The 19,284-nt window shown below is 44.8% G+C and overlaps 1 protein-coding gene across 1 annotated transcript in view; it reads right to left on the bottom strand.

Moving 5' to 3' along the window:
* Positions 1-18,443, bottom strand: part of notch1b (notch receptor 1b) — a 47,367-nt gene extending 28,924 nt beyond the window's left edge. The window contains 5 exon segments of the mRNA XM_030060151.1: positions 446-568; positions 2,914-3,252; positions 3,661-3,923; positions 17,271-17,352; positions 18,217-18,443. Coding sequence (XP_029916011.1) covers positions 446-568; positions 2,914-3,252; positions 3,661-3,923; positions 17,271-17,352; positions 18,217-18,274 — 865 coding nt within the window. The 5' untranslated portion in view covers positions 18,275-18,443.
* Between the last annotated feature and the right edge of the window lie 841 nt (positions 18,444-19,284).

Here is a 19,284-nt window from a genome sequence, read left to right as displayed (position 1 = left end):
GGACCGACAGGCATCAAGTCAGGATGCCTCCTGGGCGGCGAAGTGTTCCGGGCACGACCACCTGGGAAGAGACCTCGGGGCAGACCCAGGACACACTGGGGGGATTATATATCCTGGCTGGCCTGGGAACGCCTGGGGATCCCCCAGGAGGAGCTGCTGAATGTAGCTGGGGAGAGGACCGTCTGGGCTGCCCTCCTCAGCCTGCTACCATGAGCAAGTCCCAGATTAAAAGCAGAAAATGGATGGATGGATGGATGGAGGGATGGATGTCTTATATACCATCTGACCAAGTACATAAAGAAATGCAAATATAAGGAACATATACTAGCTGAAGTGCTTGAGGAAATGATGGCGTGGGAGAAACTGCTGCTTCAAAAACTGTTTTGATACCGTGTTAAGGGGTAATAAATAAGTTGACGAGTATTTTTCAAGTTTTTGTACATACCTGTAAATTCTGGTTTACACTGGCAGTTGTAGGTGTTGACACCATCTACACAGGTGCCTCCGTTCTGGCAGCCGTGGCCTGGACAGTCGTCAATGTTGTGGTCGCAGTTCTTTCCTGAAAAACCTGGTGGCAGAAAGAGACACGAATGTCAGAAATCGCCCCCCTTCGGTTTGCTTCGCTCTGTCATAGCTGCTACTGAGGGCCTCAGATAATGGGGTGCTCATTTCTCCCGGTTTCGTAACAACAGTCTCCCATTCACAACAAAGGTAGTGAAACTTCAACAGTTAAAATGTGGTCAACTGTCTTATTCCTCGGAGGAAAAAAGCCAGCTGTACCCACTTGAGGTCTGTGGCAAGACACACACACTTCGCTCATAAGTAACACCCGCTCTGCTATAGAGTTACACAACAGGCAACCACTGGACTGCACTAAATGGCATGTTGGGTAATGCCAAGGGAAAATCAAAACCAGTACAAATCAACACTGGCACTGCCTGCCATCCATTCATAAAATATCTATTTCTGTTATTCTTCTTACCAAAAGCCAAAAAGTGAATTAAAGACAATCCATACTGCCGTAGCATACATGCATAAGAGTTAGTCAGATGTGGTAAAGGAACTGCACCATGTAAAATATCTTTAGGTTTGGGTTTGCCAGTTTCCCAGACATTTAAATTTTACGCATAGAGCCGGTGCTCTTACGCAGAATGACTCACTGCGCAAACCGCCAGGGAAAAAAAGACATTTAAAACACTACATTACCAACATTACAAGCAACCAAACAGTAAGAAATGAGAGTCAGAGCGACGGTGGCCTGAAGACAGATGTAACCAAATATTCCTGTGACACTACAATGATCATAAATGATAGAGAAGTGCCTGGAAAGCAAATCAGGGCTGAAAAACCCCTTCTAATATTAGTAGCCAAACCTGATATGGCTGGGTCATGTCACCTCATTTGTTCTTACTTTTCTTAATTTTCATTCTAGCATCCGATGTACACTAACAGGGCACAGATGACACTTTGCATGATCTAAGAAACTGAACCTAGTCTACTATTGTGCTCATTAGGAATCACTCTGGACAAGACTGTCACCTCACTGCCTAAAATGTGCGTAATTATGTTTTGCATGAGATGGGATTCAACGGTGTCTTGGAGACTCAAGGCCTGGATTTGTAGTGGAAGGCAGCAGCAGGCAGGCCGAGCTGTGTGGAAGTGAAGAGGCAAGGGGAGGGGTTTTAGTCCCAGCAAGCTTTGCCTCACTCCGCTATGTGAAAAGGATGTTGTCCTTTGACCATTTCCTTACGATAAGGCCGGATGCCTTCCTGCTCAGCCTTGTTCACACAGAGCACATACAGTAGACACTCACACAGCCACACTCACACACAAACACACACACACACACACACATCCATACATGCATTCACACACGACACAACAGGAGCAGGAACAGCCCTGCCTTAAATGACATCATCTTTGAAGCACTGACTAGCACAGGCACTGACATTTACTGTGACTTGAAAGGACTGCAGTAAGACGGTACATTTAGCAATGAATTTCCTTACTCTACTGGCTAAAGTAAAAAGGGGCACACAGTTCCAGTACAGCTCATTTTAGCTGATTTGGAAACTTTGGAAACCATTTTTTTCTAACACCAGCAACTGTGTTTCTTATTTTCAGTCACAAAACGTGAGCAGCATCCAATTCAGCAACTTTCGAACCTGCCAAGTTACTGGGCCGTGATAGTCATAAATAGAAGTAGATGCTCATATACAACTGTAATAGAAGTCCAAATGAAGGGTAAGGAACATGGGAAGAGTGTGTGTGTCCTTTATAAAACAAAAAGGGATTAAAGGACCAAAATGTTCAACCACTGGCACGGCTGCACAATGTATTATAATTTCATTGTCACTGACAAATGAACTTTCATGAAGGACGGCGATATCAAGTTACACAAACTTAGGCCGCGTTGTAAATAAACACATTTGCGACGACGCCTCGTGTCAGACGCAAAAGTCAAACTGCAGCCGAGCATCCGTGAGTTTCCTAAATGAATCGGCCCCGGCGTAAACAGATAGCAAACTGAATGTGGCAGTTTGTTTTTAGTGGGAGCTGTGAATGTGACTGGGCCCCAGACCGTAACCATGGCCATGCCTTTCCTGTCACTTCAGCTCTGAGTGGGGAAGACTGCAGTGCTGTGTACGGAAATGCTGAAAATAGAAGGATGAAATAAATACTCTTGAAGAAGTCTAACTAGTGTAAGCAATCATTTTTGCAAGGAGAAATATTTTGTAAATAGATACCAGACCCTAAGTGACCCGTAATGTTTGCTTGTGTGGTATCCCGTGGGTGCTATACACAGATTCTGGATGGCACTTCAATATCATATCATATCACACATCACATATTTTCCCGATATCGTACAGCCCTCATGAATCTATGGGTAGGGTTAGATTTCTCAGATTTTACCTGGCACACAGGAGCATTCATAGTTGGTCTCTCCCTTCTGGATGCAGGTTCCTCCGTTGTGGCAAGGCGAGGGGCTGCAGGGCATGTAGCGGCTCTCGCAGTGCCTGCCGGTGTACTCCTGTGGGCACTGGCAGCGGTACGTGCCCACCTCGTTGATGCACACGCCGCCATTCTTGCAGGGCGAGGGGTTCTGGGCGCACTCGTTGACGTCCTGTTTGCAGGTCTGACCGTAGAAGAAGGTCGTGCAGGTGCAGATGTAGTGCGACTCGAAAGACGTGCACTGGCCACCGTTGGCACATGGGTTTGAGGCACAGGGGTCAGCTTGTTGGCACAGTTTACCTGCAGCCACAGGGAGATGATATTCATGATGTTTTGAGATGGACTTTGTGGAGACTCGCGCAGGTCCAAAGCTGCTTCAGATGTTCAGCTGTCTCTCTGAATCACAGTAAGTCTCAATTTATTCTTTTTTAACCGTTTTATTTGTGTTTTGAAAAGCACACCGATTTGAACTCTATATTTCGGGGCAATCTTTGATATTGTGAGCTCATTTGACATTACAGTTGAGAAAATCCTTATATGATTATCTTATCTTATCTGCTTTACTTAACAAAATCTAGCTGATTCTTTCAAGACAAATGTCGACAAAACAGAAAAACCTTCACAATGAGAATCAAACATTTCAAAGCTCTTTCATTCCCTTTTTGGCACCAAGCTGTACCCGTATGTCATAATACTGCTGTATGTTACCTGACCATCCAGGAAGACAGCGGCATTTGTACGTCTGCAGGCTTTCCAGCTCGCAGGTGCCTCCGTTGCGACACGGCGAGCTGAGACAGGCGTTGTTGATAGGCGTCAGGCACTGGCGGTCAGTGTAGCCCAGTACACATGTGCAGCTGAAGTCCACTGTGTTTCCCCTGAGCACGGCGCGGCACGTGCCGCCATTCTTGCATGGCGAGGTGGTGCACGGATCACGAAACTGGCACCTGTTCCCTACGTATCCATCCCGACACCTAGAGAGAGACACAAGCAGGGAAAACAGAGAAGACGAAGTCAGCAACATCATTTGTTTCTTTGAGAAGGACACGTCACCTTTATGTCTCAATCAGATACTTTTAATTAAAAACTTAAAATACTAAATTAATCTTACTGACAGGATTTGCCTGTAATGGATTTGCAAAGGCTGATACTGAGATTCTTGCATTGAAGCTGCAGAAGTGCAGATTGCTGATATTTAATCATATCCAGTATTTTATAACACGGAGTCAGTATTTCCCATCAGAAATCTTTTCTTAACAGAGAAGAAAACTTTTCTGAAATAGCATTTAGACACAAAAACTCTCCACTGAACCCACATTAATTAAACTGCTTTACAGTTAACAGCACCTTAAAGCAGACTGAGCCACTCTGAGACACATTACCGCCTTTAAATGCATAATTACTTGACAAAAAAAAAAAAAAAACATCACTGAGCCACTGTATTGTATGGAAAAATAAAATGTGAAAAAAACTCAAATGCAAAAGTTTTACAGACTGTTTTATGTAGCTGTAGCCACTTTGTAACCACTATTATAATGGCGGTGGAACATTTAATAAACAAATCAGCCTAATATACTGGCAAACCAACTAAAATAATGGTCTAACCCTAATATTGGATGTCCATTCCTTATGTCATTTAACTCATCTAGCATTAGCATCACAAAAACCAGGACAGGTGAAAGGGGATTCAACCACACTGCTTTCACCTATCCCATGTCTTTTTTTTTTTTTTTTTTCAGATCAGTGTAGATTAAAGGGTTCACAAGGGCAAGAAAACTCTTTGGACTTGCAGGAGTCATCCCATTGTGTACTACTGTGCTTATAAATCTACTTGATGGGAAACAGCCTTTGACTCCGGGACTAAAAAAGAGAGAAGAGCCCTTCAGGTCCGGTGGCTGTGCTGTTTTTACAACACGGCAACACAGCCATGAGAAACTATGCGGCGAGCGGGACATTCATCTTTCCAGCGTCGCCCCCCTCGCACAATGTGTTTTAGGGCCGTAAAACAGAGTGGCTCGAAGAGATGGAGGGAGGAGAAGAAGAGGGGGAGTAAGACGAGGAGGAGGGGGATAAACTCCTGTGATGTTGCGTAGTGTTGGAGTTATAAACGCTCGACCCCAAGCGAAGAAAAAGTTCCCAGAGAGTTAGAGAGCCAGAGAGAGAGAGAGAGAGAGAGAGAGAGAGAGAGAGAGAGAGAGCGGGCTGCTGCAGATCACAGGATTCACACATTTACAATTACAATGAGAGGAGCTGAAGGGTGTCCCCTGAGGATACACACGGCTCAACAAAGAGGCCACACACACACACATACACATTCATACATAGTGTGTAATCTCTTACACGCACACACACACACACAGGATTCTCACATAGATTATACCCAGGCACTCGTACGTTTACATTCCCATTAGCGGGGTGACATAAAGATGGTCACACCGACTGTCTCATAGCTCAATCAAGCCACCCTCGAGCTTTGAGACCTAAACACCGGCCACCTTGTAAGCGCTGCGCCGGAGCCTCCCCGCTGCCAGATTCTCATATTCATCACCTTCAAAGGTTCAATACTGTTGACAACAATGCTGGGTGGCCGGGGGAGAACTGGTCAATACAAAAACAAAGCATCTACTCAATAGCACCAGGGATAGAGAGACAAAAAAAAAAAAAAATCCCTGGTGTTTGGAATTCTTGCCTGTAATCCTGTCTCTCCAAAAGTTGAGACAGGAAAAGCAGCCATCGCAGCAGCCTTCAGCGGGTCTTAGGAGCGAAATGTGCTGGCTTCAGCCCTTTTGTCAGCACTCATTCATCCAGAGGACAAGGCCGTGTCTATGCCACAGTGTTTGAGCTGCAAGCCAACATTATGGCAACTTCAAAGCACTGTGCCGCCACCTCAATGCTCGTTATTCTTCCCCACCAGAGAGGATTTTCTCCAACATCAGACAAGGGATGGAAAGAGGATGAAAAGGGAAGAGACTGCAGCGCAAAAAAAAAAAAAAAAAAAAAAAAAAACCTTCGTCAAGATTTTTGAAAAGCCTCTGAGCAACATGCAGTGCAGGGAAATTACACAATACATGGGGGAAAAAAATCAACAAATCATTTTTTTTACACTTCTCTGGCTTTGTTTATTTTTTTCCAAAGAAGAGTTGCATTGGAAAATTGCTGTTTTCCTTCATCCTGCACAAACAATTTTTCTGTGTCCCAGTAACATCAAAGCAGCATTCCCACGACATCAAAACCCGCGGCCACACTCAAATACCTGACCAGAGCCAACGAGTCTATTAGCCCTGAGGGCCTGACAGAATCACGTCCCCAAACATTCCCAGGGGGTCCAGTACATGTGTGCGTTATAGAATATGTGTGTGTGTGTGTGTGCCAGAGGGGGCCAAGCCTTGCCCCCCTGTAGGGACAGGCGTGTGTTTGGACAGGGTCTCCCTCTCAGGGGATTAGTCAGCCATAGGACTGTGGCTACCAAAAGAAAACATCACATGCTAGGCCGCCCGCTGCATAAACACTGTGGGAGTCGTGGCATGTCACCGTGTTTAGAGGGGGGGGCAGCGGCACCTTGGCTAACACCGAAACTGTCACCGAAGATGAAAAAATATCATATTGTAGTGCAAGGACGGAGTGAAAAAGTCTTGCTTGCTTGGGATTGATATGAACAAATAGATACTCTCTGGAGAGGCAGTGAGATTCAAACTGACACTAGAAAATGTTGGATCTTTGAACTGAATTTCAAAAATGTGGCAATCCAAACAGAAAGCCAAGGTATTCTGGCCTCGGTTTGCAAAGCAATTACGGATGGCCGACGCAACTTGACCTAATGGCATTCAGCATGCTTGTGAGTGATTTTTAACCACAGAGAGAGAGTATAAAGCTTTTCTGGAATCATTGCCTTCTTTATGTCACTGCAAACTCACCCATATTTTTTGGCCACTGTGCACAAAACTGTAGTGACATGCCTACTTTCATGGTTAATATTTTTGAAATCTTAAAGTTGCACTAAGCAGAGCTCACCTGGTGGAGCATGAGTCACATGTTAGGGCTCAGTCCTGACAACTCTACTAACCCTAACCTGAAATCGAACCCAGACCGGGCCATTTCCAGAGTGTCGCCTCTCCTCTTTCTATTATAGCTATCAAATAAAGTAGAAATGACAAAAAAATAATCCAACAAAAAACAAAAAAACTGCATGATGCGGTTTGGCTCTTTGGCAGTGAAAGGCAGTGGTTTGAAAATTTTGAACTTCAATAACCACCAGCGCGCTCGTGTTCGCCAACTCATTTGGGCTGTGTTACTACAGGATACCAATGAGACAAGAGTAGCAAAAGATATAAGGTTGCTGGGGTCAGCTTTATTCTCACCGCTGTTTAAGAGAAGACTGTTTTCATATTTGGTTATTAAAGCCACAACGAAATAAATAATGACTTTTTCAACTTTTTAGCAAATTTTCTATGCCATAATATTCGTCTGATCCACAACAAATGGCAAAGAAAATAACTTTAATTGTGATTTTTGTTTTGTTTTTACATTTTAACTGTAAAACTCCCAGTATATTTTCAATGGTGATGTCAGGCTGAACCAGAAATATCAACCAGTGAAAAGATCACACCCCTCACATCAAATAAAACCGCTTTCCCTCCCTTACTGATCGCTCATTGGTTTACACTTTTGAAAGATGCCTCGCTGCGTTAAGCCCCGCCCCAACACCGCTCTCAAAATGACATTTCATTGTTGCTTTAAGGTTTGATTTGAGAAGTGACCGTATTCGACACCATAATTTAACTTCTCTATTAAAAGGGAAAGGGCGCGTTTTTATGTAAAATTCAGATTAGCGCCGCTTTAAGGAATTCCACGGCAAAATTCCTCCGCATCGTAGCCAATTCCTTTACAGGACAGTGAGAGTGTGTGTGTTTGTGTGTGTGTGTGTGTGTGGTGCAGGAGGGGGGCAGTGGAGAGCAGCGGCTGCTAGAAGACCAGTCCAGTTAAGACCCAGCGGTGGCGGTGGCGGGTGCTGAGGTCGTGAGGCGCCGCACGAGCTCGCTGGAAAAAGGCCGCAGGGAGCAGGTGCGCATGTTAATGAGGAGACGGCAGCTGCTGCTCCGGGCCATTCAAACCCCCCCGCCCCCACCTCCCACCACCACCACCACCTCTCCCAATGCAACCCCCACCCCACCCCACCCTCATCCTCAACTCCTGAGAGAAAATGGAGACGCATGCGCTGCAAAAAATAAACATAAAAAATCATATGCATCACGTTCTCACTTTATAATCTTGTTATAAAAATGAGGATTCAGGTGAGCTGGAGTGGGATAGATGCGAAAGAAAATGACTTTTTTTTTTTTCCCAGTGGGATTTGACTTGTTTTGAATTGTTTTCTAAAGCAGAAAATACAGCAGACTGCACCACTAGTAAGTAGAAAGTGACAGTGAAAAGGACAGTGAAATGAAATGAGCCGATCATTGCATTGCAAACAAGTGAAATGACCATATTCTTGTTTTTTTGTTTTTTTTTTTTGTTAAGGAAAGTGAGATAGTGAGAGGGATACTTTTTACAGTGTGGGTGTTTTAGCGGCCCCCCTCCTTCCCTACTCCACTGTGTGTGTGTGTGGGGGGGGGGTGGTAGAGAAATGGAGAGCGAGAAAGGGCGAGAGAGGAAGAGAGAGGAGAAGGAGAGAGAGAGAGGGAGAGAAGGATGAGTGGGCCCATTGTTTTTCCTCCCCATTCAGAGTTGACCACAGGCCGGGCGCATTCAGCTGTTAAACCTCCTCTTTCCTCTCCTCCCCTCCTGTCTCCCACTCTCTCTCTCTCTCTCTCTCCAAAAAAAAAAAATATATATATTTTTTCCAAATCTTCATCATTTATGTATGGCTCATCCCTGGATTCTCTTCATTTTTCTTTATTATTGATTCAGCCCTCCTTTAACTTCCTCTGTTCAAAGCCTAATGCGTATGGTCGCTGGCATCCGCTCCCTCCCCTCCCCTCTGTGTACCTTCTTTCACTGTTTCCCTCCAAACCCAAGAACATCCACCCTCCTCCTCCTCCTCCCCCTCCTCCTCCTTCTTCAAACCCCCATTTCTTTTCATAGGGTCGGGTAGATTTGTAAGACACCATATTAGGATTTATAAGTCTCATCTGACTACTGCTCATTCCCCAAAACTTTCCTCCGAGTCTCTCCAAGCTGCCTTTCAGCGTTTTCTAGCGATCAGCCCGTGTTCGACGCAGAAAGAGAAGCTTTAAAACAACAAATCCTAAAAACGCGCAAGCAGCAGGACAAACAAAGGTGTCTGAAAGAAAGGAAATTGGAACTGGTTTGGTTGGGTTTTAGAGAGGAGCTGCCAATGGGTAAAAAAAAAAGAGGAGGAGGGGGGAAAGAGGGCGAGCGGGGTTGCCAGTTTATACGGAATGTTGGTGTTTACTCTAAAAAGCTGCTGGTCGTCTCCTGTCCCCGATTCTTAACCCAAGAAACCTCAATAGAGGTCGAGCTGGCAGCCTCACTTTACAGTTCCCTGAAAAAACTCGCACCAGCTTTGAAACAGCGATGTGGCCTTCCCTGCCCTCGCGAAAAAAGAAAAAAAAAGAAAAAAAAAAGCCCCAGCGTCTCACACCAAGGCCTAAAAGACAAACAGCGAGCGCCCGTGCTCCTTTACCTCGCTCCACGAGGACGCACTATCCAAACACACTCGGGCTGAGGTGCGAGCGGTAAGTCACCCGTAGCACACGCTGGGCAAAGAATGCTAACAGTTTGCTCTTTAAGTTGGCGAGGGCCCGTCAAAAAAACGCTAAGCACAAAAGTAGCTTTTACAGGCATTTGGGTTAACTGCCTCACTAAGAGCTCAAACTTATAAAGAGGGGGATAAGACAAAAGACACTCAACGACTCTTTTATGGAGTCTTGGCCGAGTTCAAAACAAACAGCAAAGCAGCTGCTTCAACAAGAGAAATCTGCTGGGCCAGCGAGCGGGATAATCTCAACAGCAGCAGGTAAACCGGGCTGCTGGAAAGATAAATACAGAAGACATGAAAAGAGGGGCGCAAATCAGACGCTGTGCAAATATCAGGTGTTTGGGAGGTATCGTGTAACTCCAGGACAGCAGCGGAATTATCTCCGCGGTAAGGCCGATACTGTTATTATCTTTTCTGTCATCCCTGCCCAGTAGCCTGCATTGTTCCCACTTCTACAGCTTCTTTTCTTCAATTGCCGCCGCAGTCGCCCGTGGCAACAGGTCCGCGCCGGCGATGGGATGCGCGACGGGGCCGGGCGGCTCGAGCCGGGAGCAGATGTTGTGGTGACATCTGACCCCCGGCCAGGCGGCACTCTGAGGGGCTTTCCTCAGTGTCGGGCCAATCTGCCATCTGCCATCTTTCTGAGGTCACACGCACAGGACGGGGCGGCGGCTTTGAGCAGGCGTTATACGCCGGCTACACATGTGCACTGTATACAAACAAAAACCTAAAGGGAGGGCACACATTTTAGCGGCTGTACGGGCCTCTCGCGCTCTATCCCTGGTAAGAGGCTTAGTGAATTAGGTTGTGCATTTATTCCATTATTGTGCCAATAAGCACAGTAAATCACTGTGGGAGAGTGAGAATCCACTAATATGTTGTTCCAGTGTGTGTTCTTTTTTTTTTTTAATTAATATATATATCAAATAATTAGGAATATTTTAGGATACTTCCTTGTCTATGTATTTTTTAAGACAAATTTCAACACATATATATGTTAGGCTATCGGTTAATAAAGTAATAGTGTCTTTGTGTGTCTCTCAGGTGTGTCCCCTGCTAACAAAGAGCTGCCAGGCAGGAATCAAACTGTGTTAGTGGAACATGTTTTTACCTCTGCCGCCCCCCCCCCTCCCTCCTCTCCCTCCCACCCATTCTCATTTCCTGGCTGTTTGGTGTCTGTGCCTGGGCTAAGTCCCCTTTAGTCTTGTCTGATCTGTTTTAAAAGCATTGCCCAGGGGGCCCTCGCTCCCTTTCTTCCACCTCTCCCTCTCCACACTTCCTCACTCCGTTCCCCTCTCTAGTGTCTCCTGTTTTAATTTAGCAGAGGTGGGACGGCGCGGTCCAAAACTTTGGCACCACTACTCAACACAATCAAACACTTTTCATCAATCTTTATTGTCATTTATCAATTTTCAAATAAAAACTGATCAAGATTACTATAGTTAGATAGCAAAACATTCCATTTTTTTTTTTTTTTTTTTGGCTGCTGATCAGATAAGAAAGTAATTTCAAGACATCATTTCAGGCCCCAGTAACTTCTGATGGGTCATTATTTTTGACACGTCATACACTAAATGATTAAGCAATTGATTAAAAATAATAATAATAATAATAATAATAATAATAATAAACAACAGGAAATAATCATTATTTGCAACCCTGACATATACGCAAATGCATGTTTAAAATAAGCACCTCTGTCATAATAATGGAGCCTATACAAACAAAAATAGCCCCAACTCCTACAACCCAAACTCGTACCAAAATAGGGGCTGTTTGTTGTGGAACCAAGACCAAAGTTACCACCAAATCCCCACGGTAATAAAAATTACAGGGGAAACGCTGCCCCTCGTTCCCACTCCCTCCCTCCATCCCTCCATCCCTCCTTCTTTTTCTTCCTCTCTAATCGCACAGGAGAGATGACCTTGCCAGCCCACATCTGGCAGCCTTCATTAGAGACCCTGTTTATTTGGTACCATTACTGACACAGCCCATGGGAAAGAGCCTGCTCCCCCAGGGACAAACCGCTCTGTGTGTCTGTGTGTGTGTGTGTGCGTGTGTGTGTGTGTGTGTGCTGTGAGTCATAGCGGCTCTAATGACTAGTGCCACTGCCTTCTTTATGAGGCTGGGAACCACTTAAAGGCTTTACGGGTGTCTGAAGGTGTAGCTGACAGTGCAACCGGACACTCAGGTTGTTACTGTACCTGGTTATGTGTGGAGTCTGACTAATAAGCCTTGAGGAAACTTTTTTATTTTTCTTTTCAGATGTGTGCCAGTGATTGGTATCAGCCTTATGATCTGTATAGATGTCAAGATAGCTCACCTGAACAAGCTGCTCCATTGCACTACAAAGGCATCACGCGCCATTCTCTACAAGTACACTTTGAGTGTGCGGCTGGCAGCGAGAGTGACTGAAGCTCTAAAAGCACACCTGGCACAGCAAGGTGGATATATTCTGTGCGCTCTGTGCGGAGCTCAATGGGCAAAGCCACAACTAATCACGGGCATTATGGAGCATGCTGCCATGTGGGCGAGTGTATGTCTCTTTTAGTTGTTGTACTATGAACCACAGACAGGTGGTCTGGCTCAAAAACATGAAATGAGGAAGTGTGGTTTGGATTATGCCCAGTGTCTTTGTCTCACTCTCCCTCTCTCTCTTTCTCACACACACACACACACACACACACACACTTTGACAGTCAGTCATATCAGCCAGTGATCAAAGTCTGTGTGATTTGTCTTGGCATATGCCAACCCGCCAGGCTCAGATATCACTAATCCTCAGTGCTGAAGTTCCCCACCACTGAGTCGCTTCCATCAGCCAGAACACCCGGACGATGAGCCCTCTCACCAGCCGGGCTCTTGCCAAATGCAACCCAACACCGGCGGCAGCGGCCATATAAAAGCCCTGCACTATGTGTTCCTCGTTGTGCGATGATATGATCAGATACGGCACCTTTTCTTCCCCCGGGCCGCTCCGAGGCTGTTTCCTGACTTTGAATGGATAGAGAAGGGGAGGTGGGGAGGGGGGGGGGGCTAAGATGGACTCATCTGACCAGAGCAAACAGAGGTGGCATTGAAGAATCCCCTGAACCAGAGAGACAACGACCCACTTTCATTAATGTGGACATAAACTGCATACACTGTAGCAGTCGCTGCGCATGCCAGCCTGGAATTAATAGGTGTGCTTGTTACCTGGCTGGAGTGTGATGGAAATACACACACACACACACACACACACACACACACTAACACACAACATAAACACTTTCCGGGGAATGTATCAAAATCCTAATGCCACTTCAGCTACTGATTACCAGATTACTTTTGGAGCCCACAAGCTCAGACTGTTTCTCTCTGGTAGCTCGGTGTAAATCTTGTGTCACCGTTCGATTCACAAGAGGCGGCATCCTCTTTAGCTGCTGAGTTGAGACTGCCCTCCAAGTAGGTGAGGTCTGTTACACACTAAAATTGGTTTAAAAGTGTGCCAAAGTGTGTACTAAGCTGTAACCCAAAAGTGGTGAAGAACTGCTGGCAGGGTTTTCAATTACTTTTCCATGACTTCTCCATAAAGTTTAGCTTGATTTCCATGACCAAAAGAAACTATGTTTTGAAAGGCAGTCTGAATTTCATGAGCCTCTCTAAAACGAATGAGTAACAGACACACGCCTAGATAATTTTTTTTTTTTTTCCCCCTTAATTCCAGTCCAAGCTGAAACAACACATTTTGCAACTGATTTGACCTAAAATGAGGGTAGTTTTTACTCACTGTGGTAAAATAGGCTTTTATTTTTTTCAAATTTCTGCACCAGACTGAGAACAACTGATGCATGAACACATGCAACCTAAATCCCACGGTGCCACCACAACAGCGTCATCTCATTTTTAACCGATCAATCAATCAATTAACAGTTGATGCTGCTTAGTCGCATTCCCATGACTTTTCTGAAACATTTATAAAATTAATCTATTACTTTTCCAGGGCCTGAAATTTCATTTTCAAATCTGTTTTTCTGGGTTTTTCATGATCATATGGACCTCGTGCCAGGGTGAGTTTGCAGTGCCACTACCAAGTCTCCGTGTCATGCACGGGGCTAAATCCGTCTCTGATCTATCAGAGGTCACATGACCGGCTGTTATCAACAGGCTGTCAGAAACATGCTTCATCAACTTTGTCAGCTAACTGATGATGATGGTATGCTAGCGCTCAGCACATCCCTCCTCACTCCCTTGCTGTCCCGACATCTCTCATCTCTCTGAGCTCTGCTAACCTCATTTGATTCCAGCCATTGTGCAACTGGAATTTCCTTTTTTTTTTTTTTTTTTTTGGTCCTGGTCTGGATTGGCTCAGCTCAGCTCTGCGAAGCTCCTGCTTACAGTTTCTGCCAGCCCCAATACAGTAAATGAGAGGCCTCCTTCAAGTTCTTTGGAGATAAACCTCAGTCAGTATCTCATTCGGCCAGGCCAGATATGAGGAGCAGGTGGTATGCCTGGTATGGCATGTCGAGTAGGCACCTCTGCCATACTATATAAAACTGAAGCATCCAGTGCCACTTGCTTGACCCCTAAATGACACTTGACTAGAGGAGCGGCTGCTTTTGACTGAGGTGAGAGCAACTTATCATTCTGTCAGTGAATGGAAATGGGGCTCTGGGAAACACCTCTGAGCATGGCGGACTTTCATCACTAAATGATTATCCGCCTGCGGGGCTCGGCGATAAAGACAAAATCAAGTATCATGATATCTTTGACCTAATAGCTCAATTGTGGCAAGATTGGAGGCATGGCTACTGGTTAGCGCTGAGCAATCTTACAGTATGTCATTTTACATTGTGTCACAATGTAATGTCTCTCGGTTAATAAACCCATAAAACCTCTGTCAAGTTTCTTTTTTGACAATTCCTTTTTTTGCCTGTCAAGTGTCAAGTGTCTTATTTGGAAGAGTATATTGTCAATATTGTGATATAAGACTTGATATCATCCAGGATTTTGCATGTTGTAATATGGTGATGCGGCAAAAACGATGTATTTTCCTGGTTTTAAAGGTTGCAGTTCAGTAAAAGGATGCAATTTTCTGAACATATTACACTATTGTAGCATTTCTATTAATTGTCTCCACTTGCTTGGTCACCATATCCACATGACTAATGGCTGGTCATCAAAAATCTCATTGTGTAAATATTTTGTGGAGGCACCAATAGTCATCCCTGCATTACTGTCTCAATATGAATATAGCGGTTTTTGGTTAAAAAATATTGTGGAATTTGATTTCATAAGATATTTACACACAATAAATTTGCTAAACAATGTGGATATGATGACCAAGCAAGTAGAGGCTGATAACAGAACAGGTAGAACAGCCTAATCAGTTCAGAAAATTGCATCCATTTACCATTGTGCAACCATCAAAACCAGGAAACGACAACACTTCTGCCATATCATGATAATACAATATCCATAATCTAGTCTCGTATCATGATTTTGATTTAATGATCAATACACTGCTCAACTCTGTCCAGCTGTACAGTTCGCCAGGCCGAACAGACGTTCTTTGAACATGATCTTGGTGAAAAATTTATGAATTACCCCTTTACTGTCTAAGTATAAGTCAAACAATGTACTTAACACTGACCTTTAGGAGGACCTGTGTCTGATGGGTTAACTGCAACAGGAAAAGGCTTCGTGTCAACTTCAAACAGGATCCACCTGGTTGTGATTATTTCTCACTGTTTTTTCCTGATCCTGTCGACTGCGCTGCTTTACGAGAGTTTTACCACTGAACGCAGAAATGCATTTAATAGACAAGTCATCCATCTTGGAGAACACTTGTGGGAAGTGAAGTTCGTGTTCGAGTGATGACGTTATTAAACCTGGCTGAGGGTTTAGGTGCTGGAGAGGAGGAACTGGCAGTGGCTGACCGGAGACTGAGCTGGTATTCACGCAGCCGAATGTGATAGTGAGGCTCTTAGCTCGCCTCTGCTGCGGTGAAAACTCAAGATCTGTCCTCACAGGTGCAGAAAAACTCTCCAAGTGTCAAAGCGAGCATTAAGCACCCTTACAAGAACCCTTGAGAGAAGTTTTTTTGCCTTAAGTCCACTGTGTGAGTGTGACATTTTGACTTAAACTAGTTGCAGTGCACTCAGTTAAATGAGATGAAATAAGCATTTTCACATCCACAAAATGCATGATCATCAACTGTTGCCACTAAACTTGTCATAAGCAATTTTAAAGAACCTGAACTTTGAACTTTTATTATTTCTTCCTATTTTGTTCTGCTTCTTCTTCTGCTTTTTGTTTTTATGAATTTCGGCACAACTGAAAATGAGAGAAACCTCAGTTTGATCCTGGAATGAAACTGAATGACCTGCGTCTACACTCTGGAGTGCCCAGCCCTCTGGTGGCACAGAGATGACTAACACAACAGCAGAGCCATGTCAAATCACACACACACACACACACACTGACACACACTGACACACTAAGCCTTGTGTGCCCGCTCAAACCTTTTCAAAACTGTGATGCTGGAGGGAGCTGCTCATACCCATCTCCATGTTTAATTGGAGAAGTCTAAGGAGGAGGACAGTACAGGGACACAATGATGGCTTTGTGGCCCAGTGCTGGGTGGGGGGATGGGGTTGGTAATTGAGGGGTGAATAACACAACCAGACTGAATTAAGATGTGGCGGGGGGCCAAGATGGCTGCCTGGACCTTGCAGTCCCTGAAGCTGTGACCCAGCAGGCCCTGATTCTGCGTTCCCCACACTCCAGTAAGATGAAACTGGCTGCCGCTGCTGATGCCAGCTTGCAAAGTGAGCCAGCCAACAGGTAGGCTTTTGTTACAAATGGTAAAAAGGGTTTCTGGGCACAACAGGTATATAATGCGTTACAAGTCATGTCAGTGAACTTTCTGCAATTGCACAACTCTGCAAACTTTATCTGAGGGCCAAAAATGAACTAAAATCTTCATTTTATGCCGGGTTGAAGTTATAAAAACATCTTGTGTAATTACCCTCTGCCATCTGTCCAGGGGAATGAGCAAGAGAGAGAGAGAGAAAGAGAGAGAGCATTGAGGGCCATTGAAAAGGGGACAAAATCCCAGGAGAGGCAAGGAGGGAGGGGGGGTGCAAGAGGACAGGGTCTGAGGGTCTCTCTGGGAAGCCTCACCCAGATTAGTCACACAGAATTAATCGCGGTGGAGAACAATGGTCGCCGAGCTTCTGGCAACCCCAGCTGTTGCTCCGTGAAAGAAAAGAAAAACAAGATTTAGGGCTCCGAAAGCCTGCGAGAGTTTGGCTGGAGAGGGGAGAGAGTGGTGGCAGTAACAGACAGAGACCCAAACACACACATACACACACACACACACGCTAACTCTCCCTCTCTCACACACACATGTTGACCCGTGTCCTCATCAGTGACCACACTTTTCTGCCCTTGGCTGCTAGACTCGGGCCATTTGCCTTCCAGAAATAGCAATACCATGGGAGCTTGCCCTTCAGAGGCTTCACATATCCTCAGTATGCCAAAAAATTTGATGACTGGCAGAATCCAGAAAAGAGCATCATTCTATGATAAAAGAGGGAAAAAATGCAGATGTTAAACTTACTTGCACTCTCCATTGCCATCTGGAGTTGTCTCACACCTCCCCTGGTTCAAACACGACTCCGTGGACAGGAAGCATCTTAAGCCTGCAAATGTAAAGTTTTAATACAGCTGCATTTTGCCTCTGTGGGACTCAACTTTTACGCAAATCTAGTCTAGACTCAGTTTTTATTGGTGCACAAATAAAACAGTTATAGCAATATAACAATGACTCCAGGTGGCAAACTTTAAAAAATGTTTGTTTTCCTCGGATGCATAATATATGACACAGGTATTACTCAGTGAAAGTAAAGTCTAGGTGCGACTCTTGCCACCTATAAGTGCAGTTTGTGGTGAAGGGGACTTGACACCAGATTGGTAGACGCATTCTCCCCCGGTGCAGCTGTCCCGGAGAAGAATGAGCCATTTGGGCAGTAATGGCTTTGCAGCTGAAAAAAAGAGAAAACCTCTGACTCCAAACTGCAAAGGCATGAGTTTTCATACTAGTGAGAAAAACCTGACTGTGTGCTGGACGAGCGCGCAACAGCTGCCTCGCCAGAGTAAAGTCATAAATTCATCCAGTGAGTTATGCAGGAGAGCAACGGGCTGCTCAGTAGATGTGTTTAGGCTTAAGCCAACAGGTGCATGAATTCACGCTGGAATAAATTATTTTTTTAAAATCTGGTGAATGTAAATCAACAGCAAATCACCAGCCTGGGGAAACAGCAGGATTCAAAACAAAGTCAAGGCGAGAGAGCGATCCACTGAGAGTTCCCAGTTGCGCATCACTTTCCAAAACAAAGTGTATGCAACAAGTATTATAAAAAAGAAACGAATGCACTCCTGCGCCAGTGTTCACTAAAGACTGCAAGTACAAACCTGTTGGCTGCATGATATTAACAGGGCAATTTCTGACTTGAGCCAAAACGAGAAGACCTGTGTCATTCCCATCTTTGATCCCCGCCACTCACCTCGTGTTAGTGCGATCAGCGACAACAAGAAAGTTAGTTTCACAAAGAAAATATGCATTCCTTCTGATTTAAAACGGTTGTATAAATCCACGTGAGTTTTTTCATAGATCCGACGCGTGTCTTCCTCTCCGACAGGTGAAAAAAAAGAAATCAACAACTTTCAGTTCATCCTTGAGTAGATCCACAGAAAGTGAGCGCGTCTCTCCGGTCCGTACATGCGATGTTGTCACTTCAGTTCCCGAGTTGAAAATGACTTGAGGGACGCTCTTCTCCATTCCCTGCTCCACATCTAGGGGCGTCATTCTTCCGCGCTGTTTGCCTCCTCACACACACAAACACAGACACGCACCGACGTACCCCCGCACACACACTTAACAATTAACAGTTGATTCCCACAGGCGCAGAGAGATTATTGTGTGATTTTCTTGTGTTTTCTCCGGTGTCTTCCCTTGTGGAGACTGGTCAGTCAGACACTCAAATTAATAAATTCACAAAATAGTCTGGGATAGTCAAACTTTCTCATGTCTTGGCCCAGCAAATAGACACACATTTGACAACATACCATCACAGGAATGGCCATATCTTTAGATTTTTGTTGTTGATTTAGTATTGAGTTGTTTAACTGGCTGCACTTTGCATGACATGGAAGTATCAGTGAAAGTGAAACCTGCACAACAGCCATTCTTAAATGTCAACTGAAATAATTTCTACTGGATTAAATCATAAATTACACCATTTTGAGAGCCATCACATCATGTAAATAAGAAATAATAAGAAACAACTTATGAAAGGACAGGCTCGGCATCTGAAAAGAAGAACAGTCAGCCCTGCTCTCAGTGTTTCTTCTATGCAAAACACATAGAAATATCATGGGTGTCAGTGGAGAGTTTTAAGGGCGCATGATGGTCAAAATGCAGGTTTATGGGCTTTTTCATGATGCAAAAACTTATATTGGTTTCATTTTGACATAGCCACAAACTAAAGGCGACAGAGGAGTCCAGTATAGGTTTAGGTGTCAGCCTTTGAAAACCCATATTGGGTGAGCCATGCGAGATATCCTCCGCTCCT

Source organism: Myripristis murdjan, chromosome 9 (genome assembly GCF_902150065.1).
Source record: "Myripristis murdjan chromosome 9, fMyrMur1.1, whole genome shotgun sequence".
Lineage (NCBI taxonomy): Eukaryota > Metazoa > Chordata > Actinopteri > Holocentriformes > Holocentridae > Myripristis > Myripristis murdjan.
This window is presented reverse-complemented; position numbering and strand designations above follow the sequence as displayed.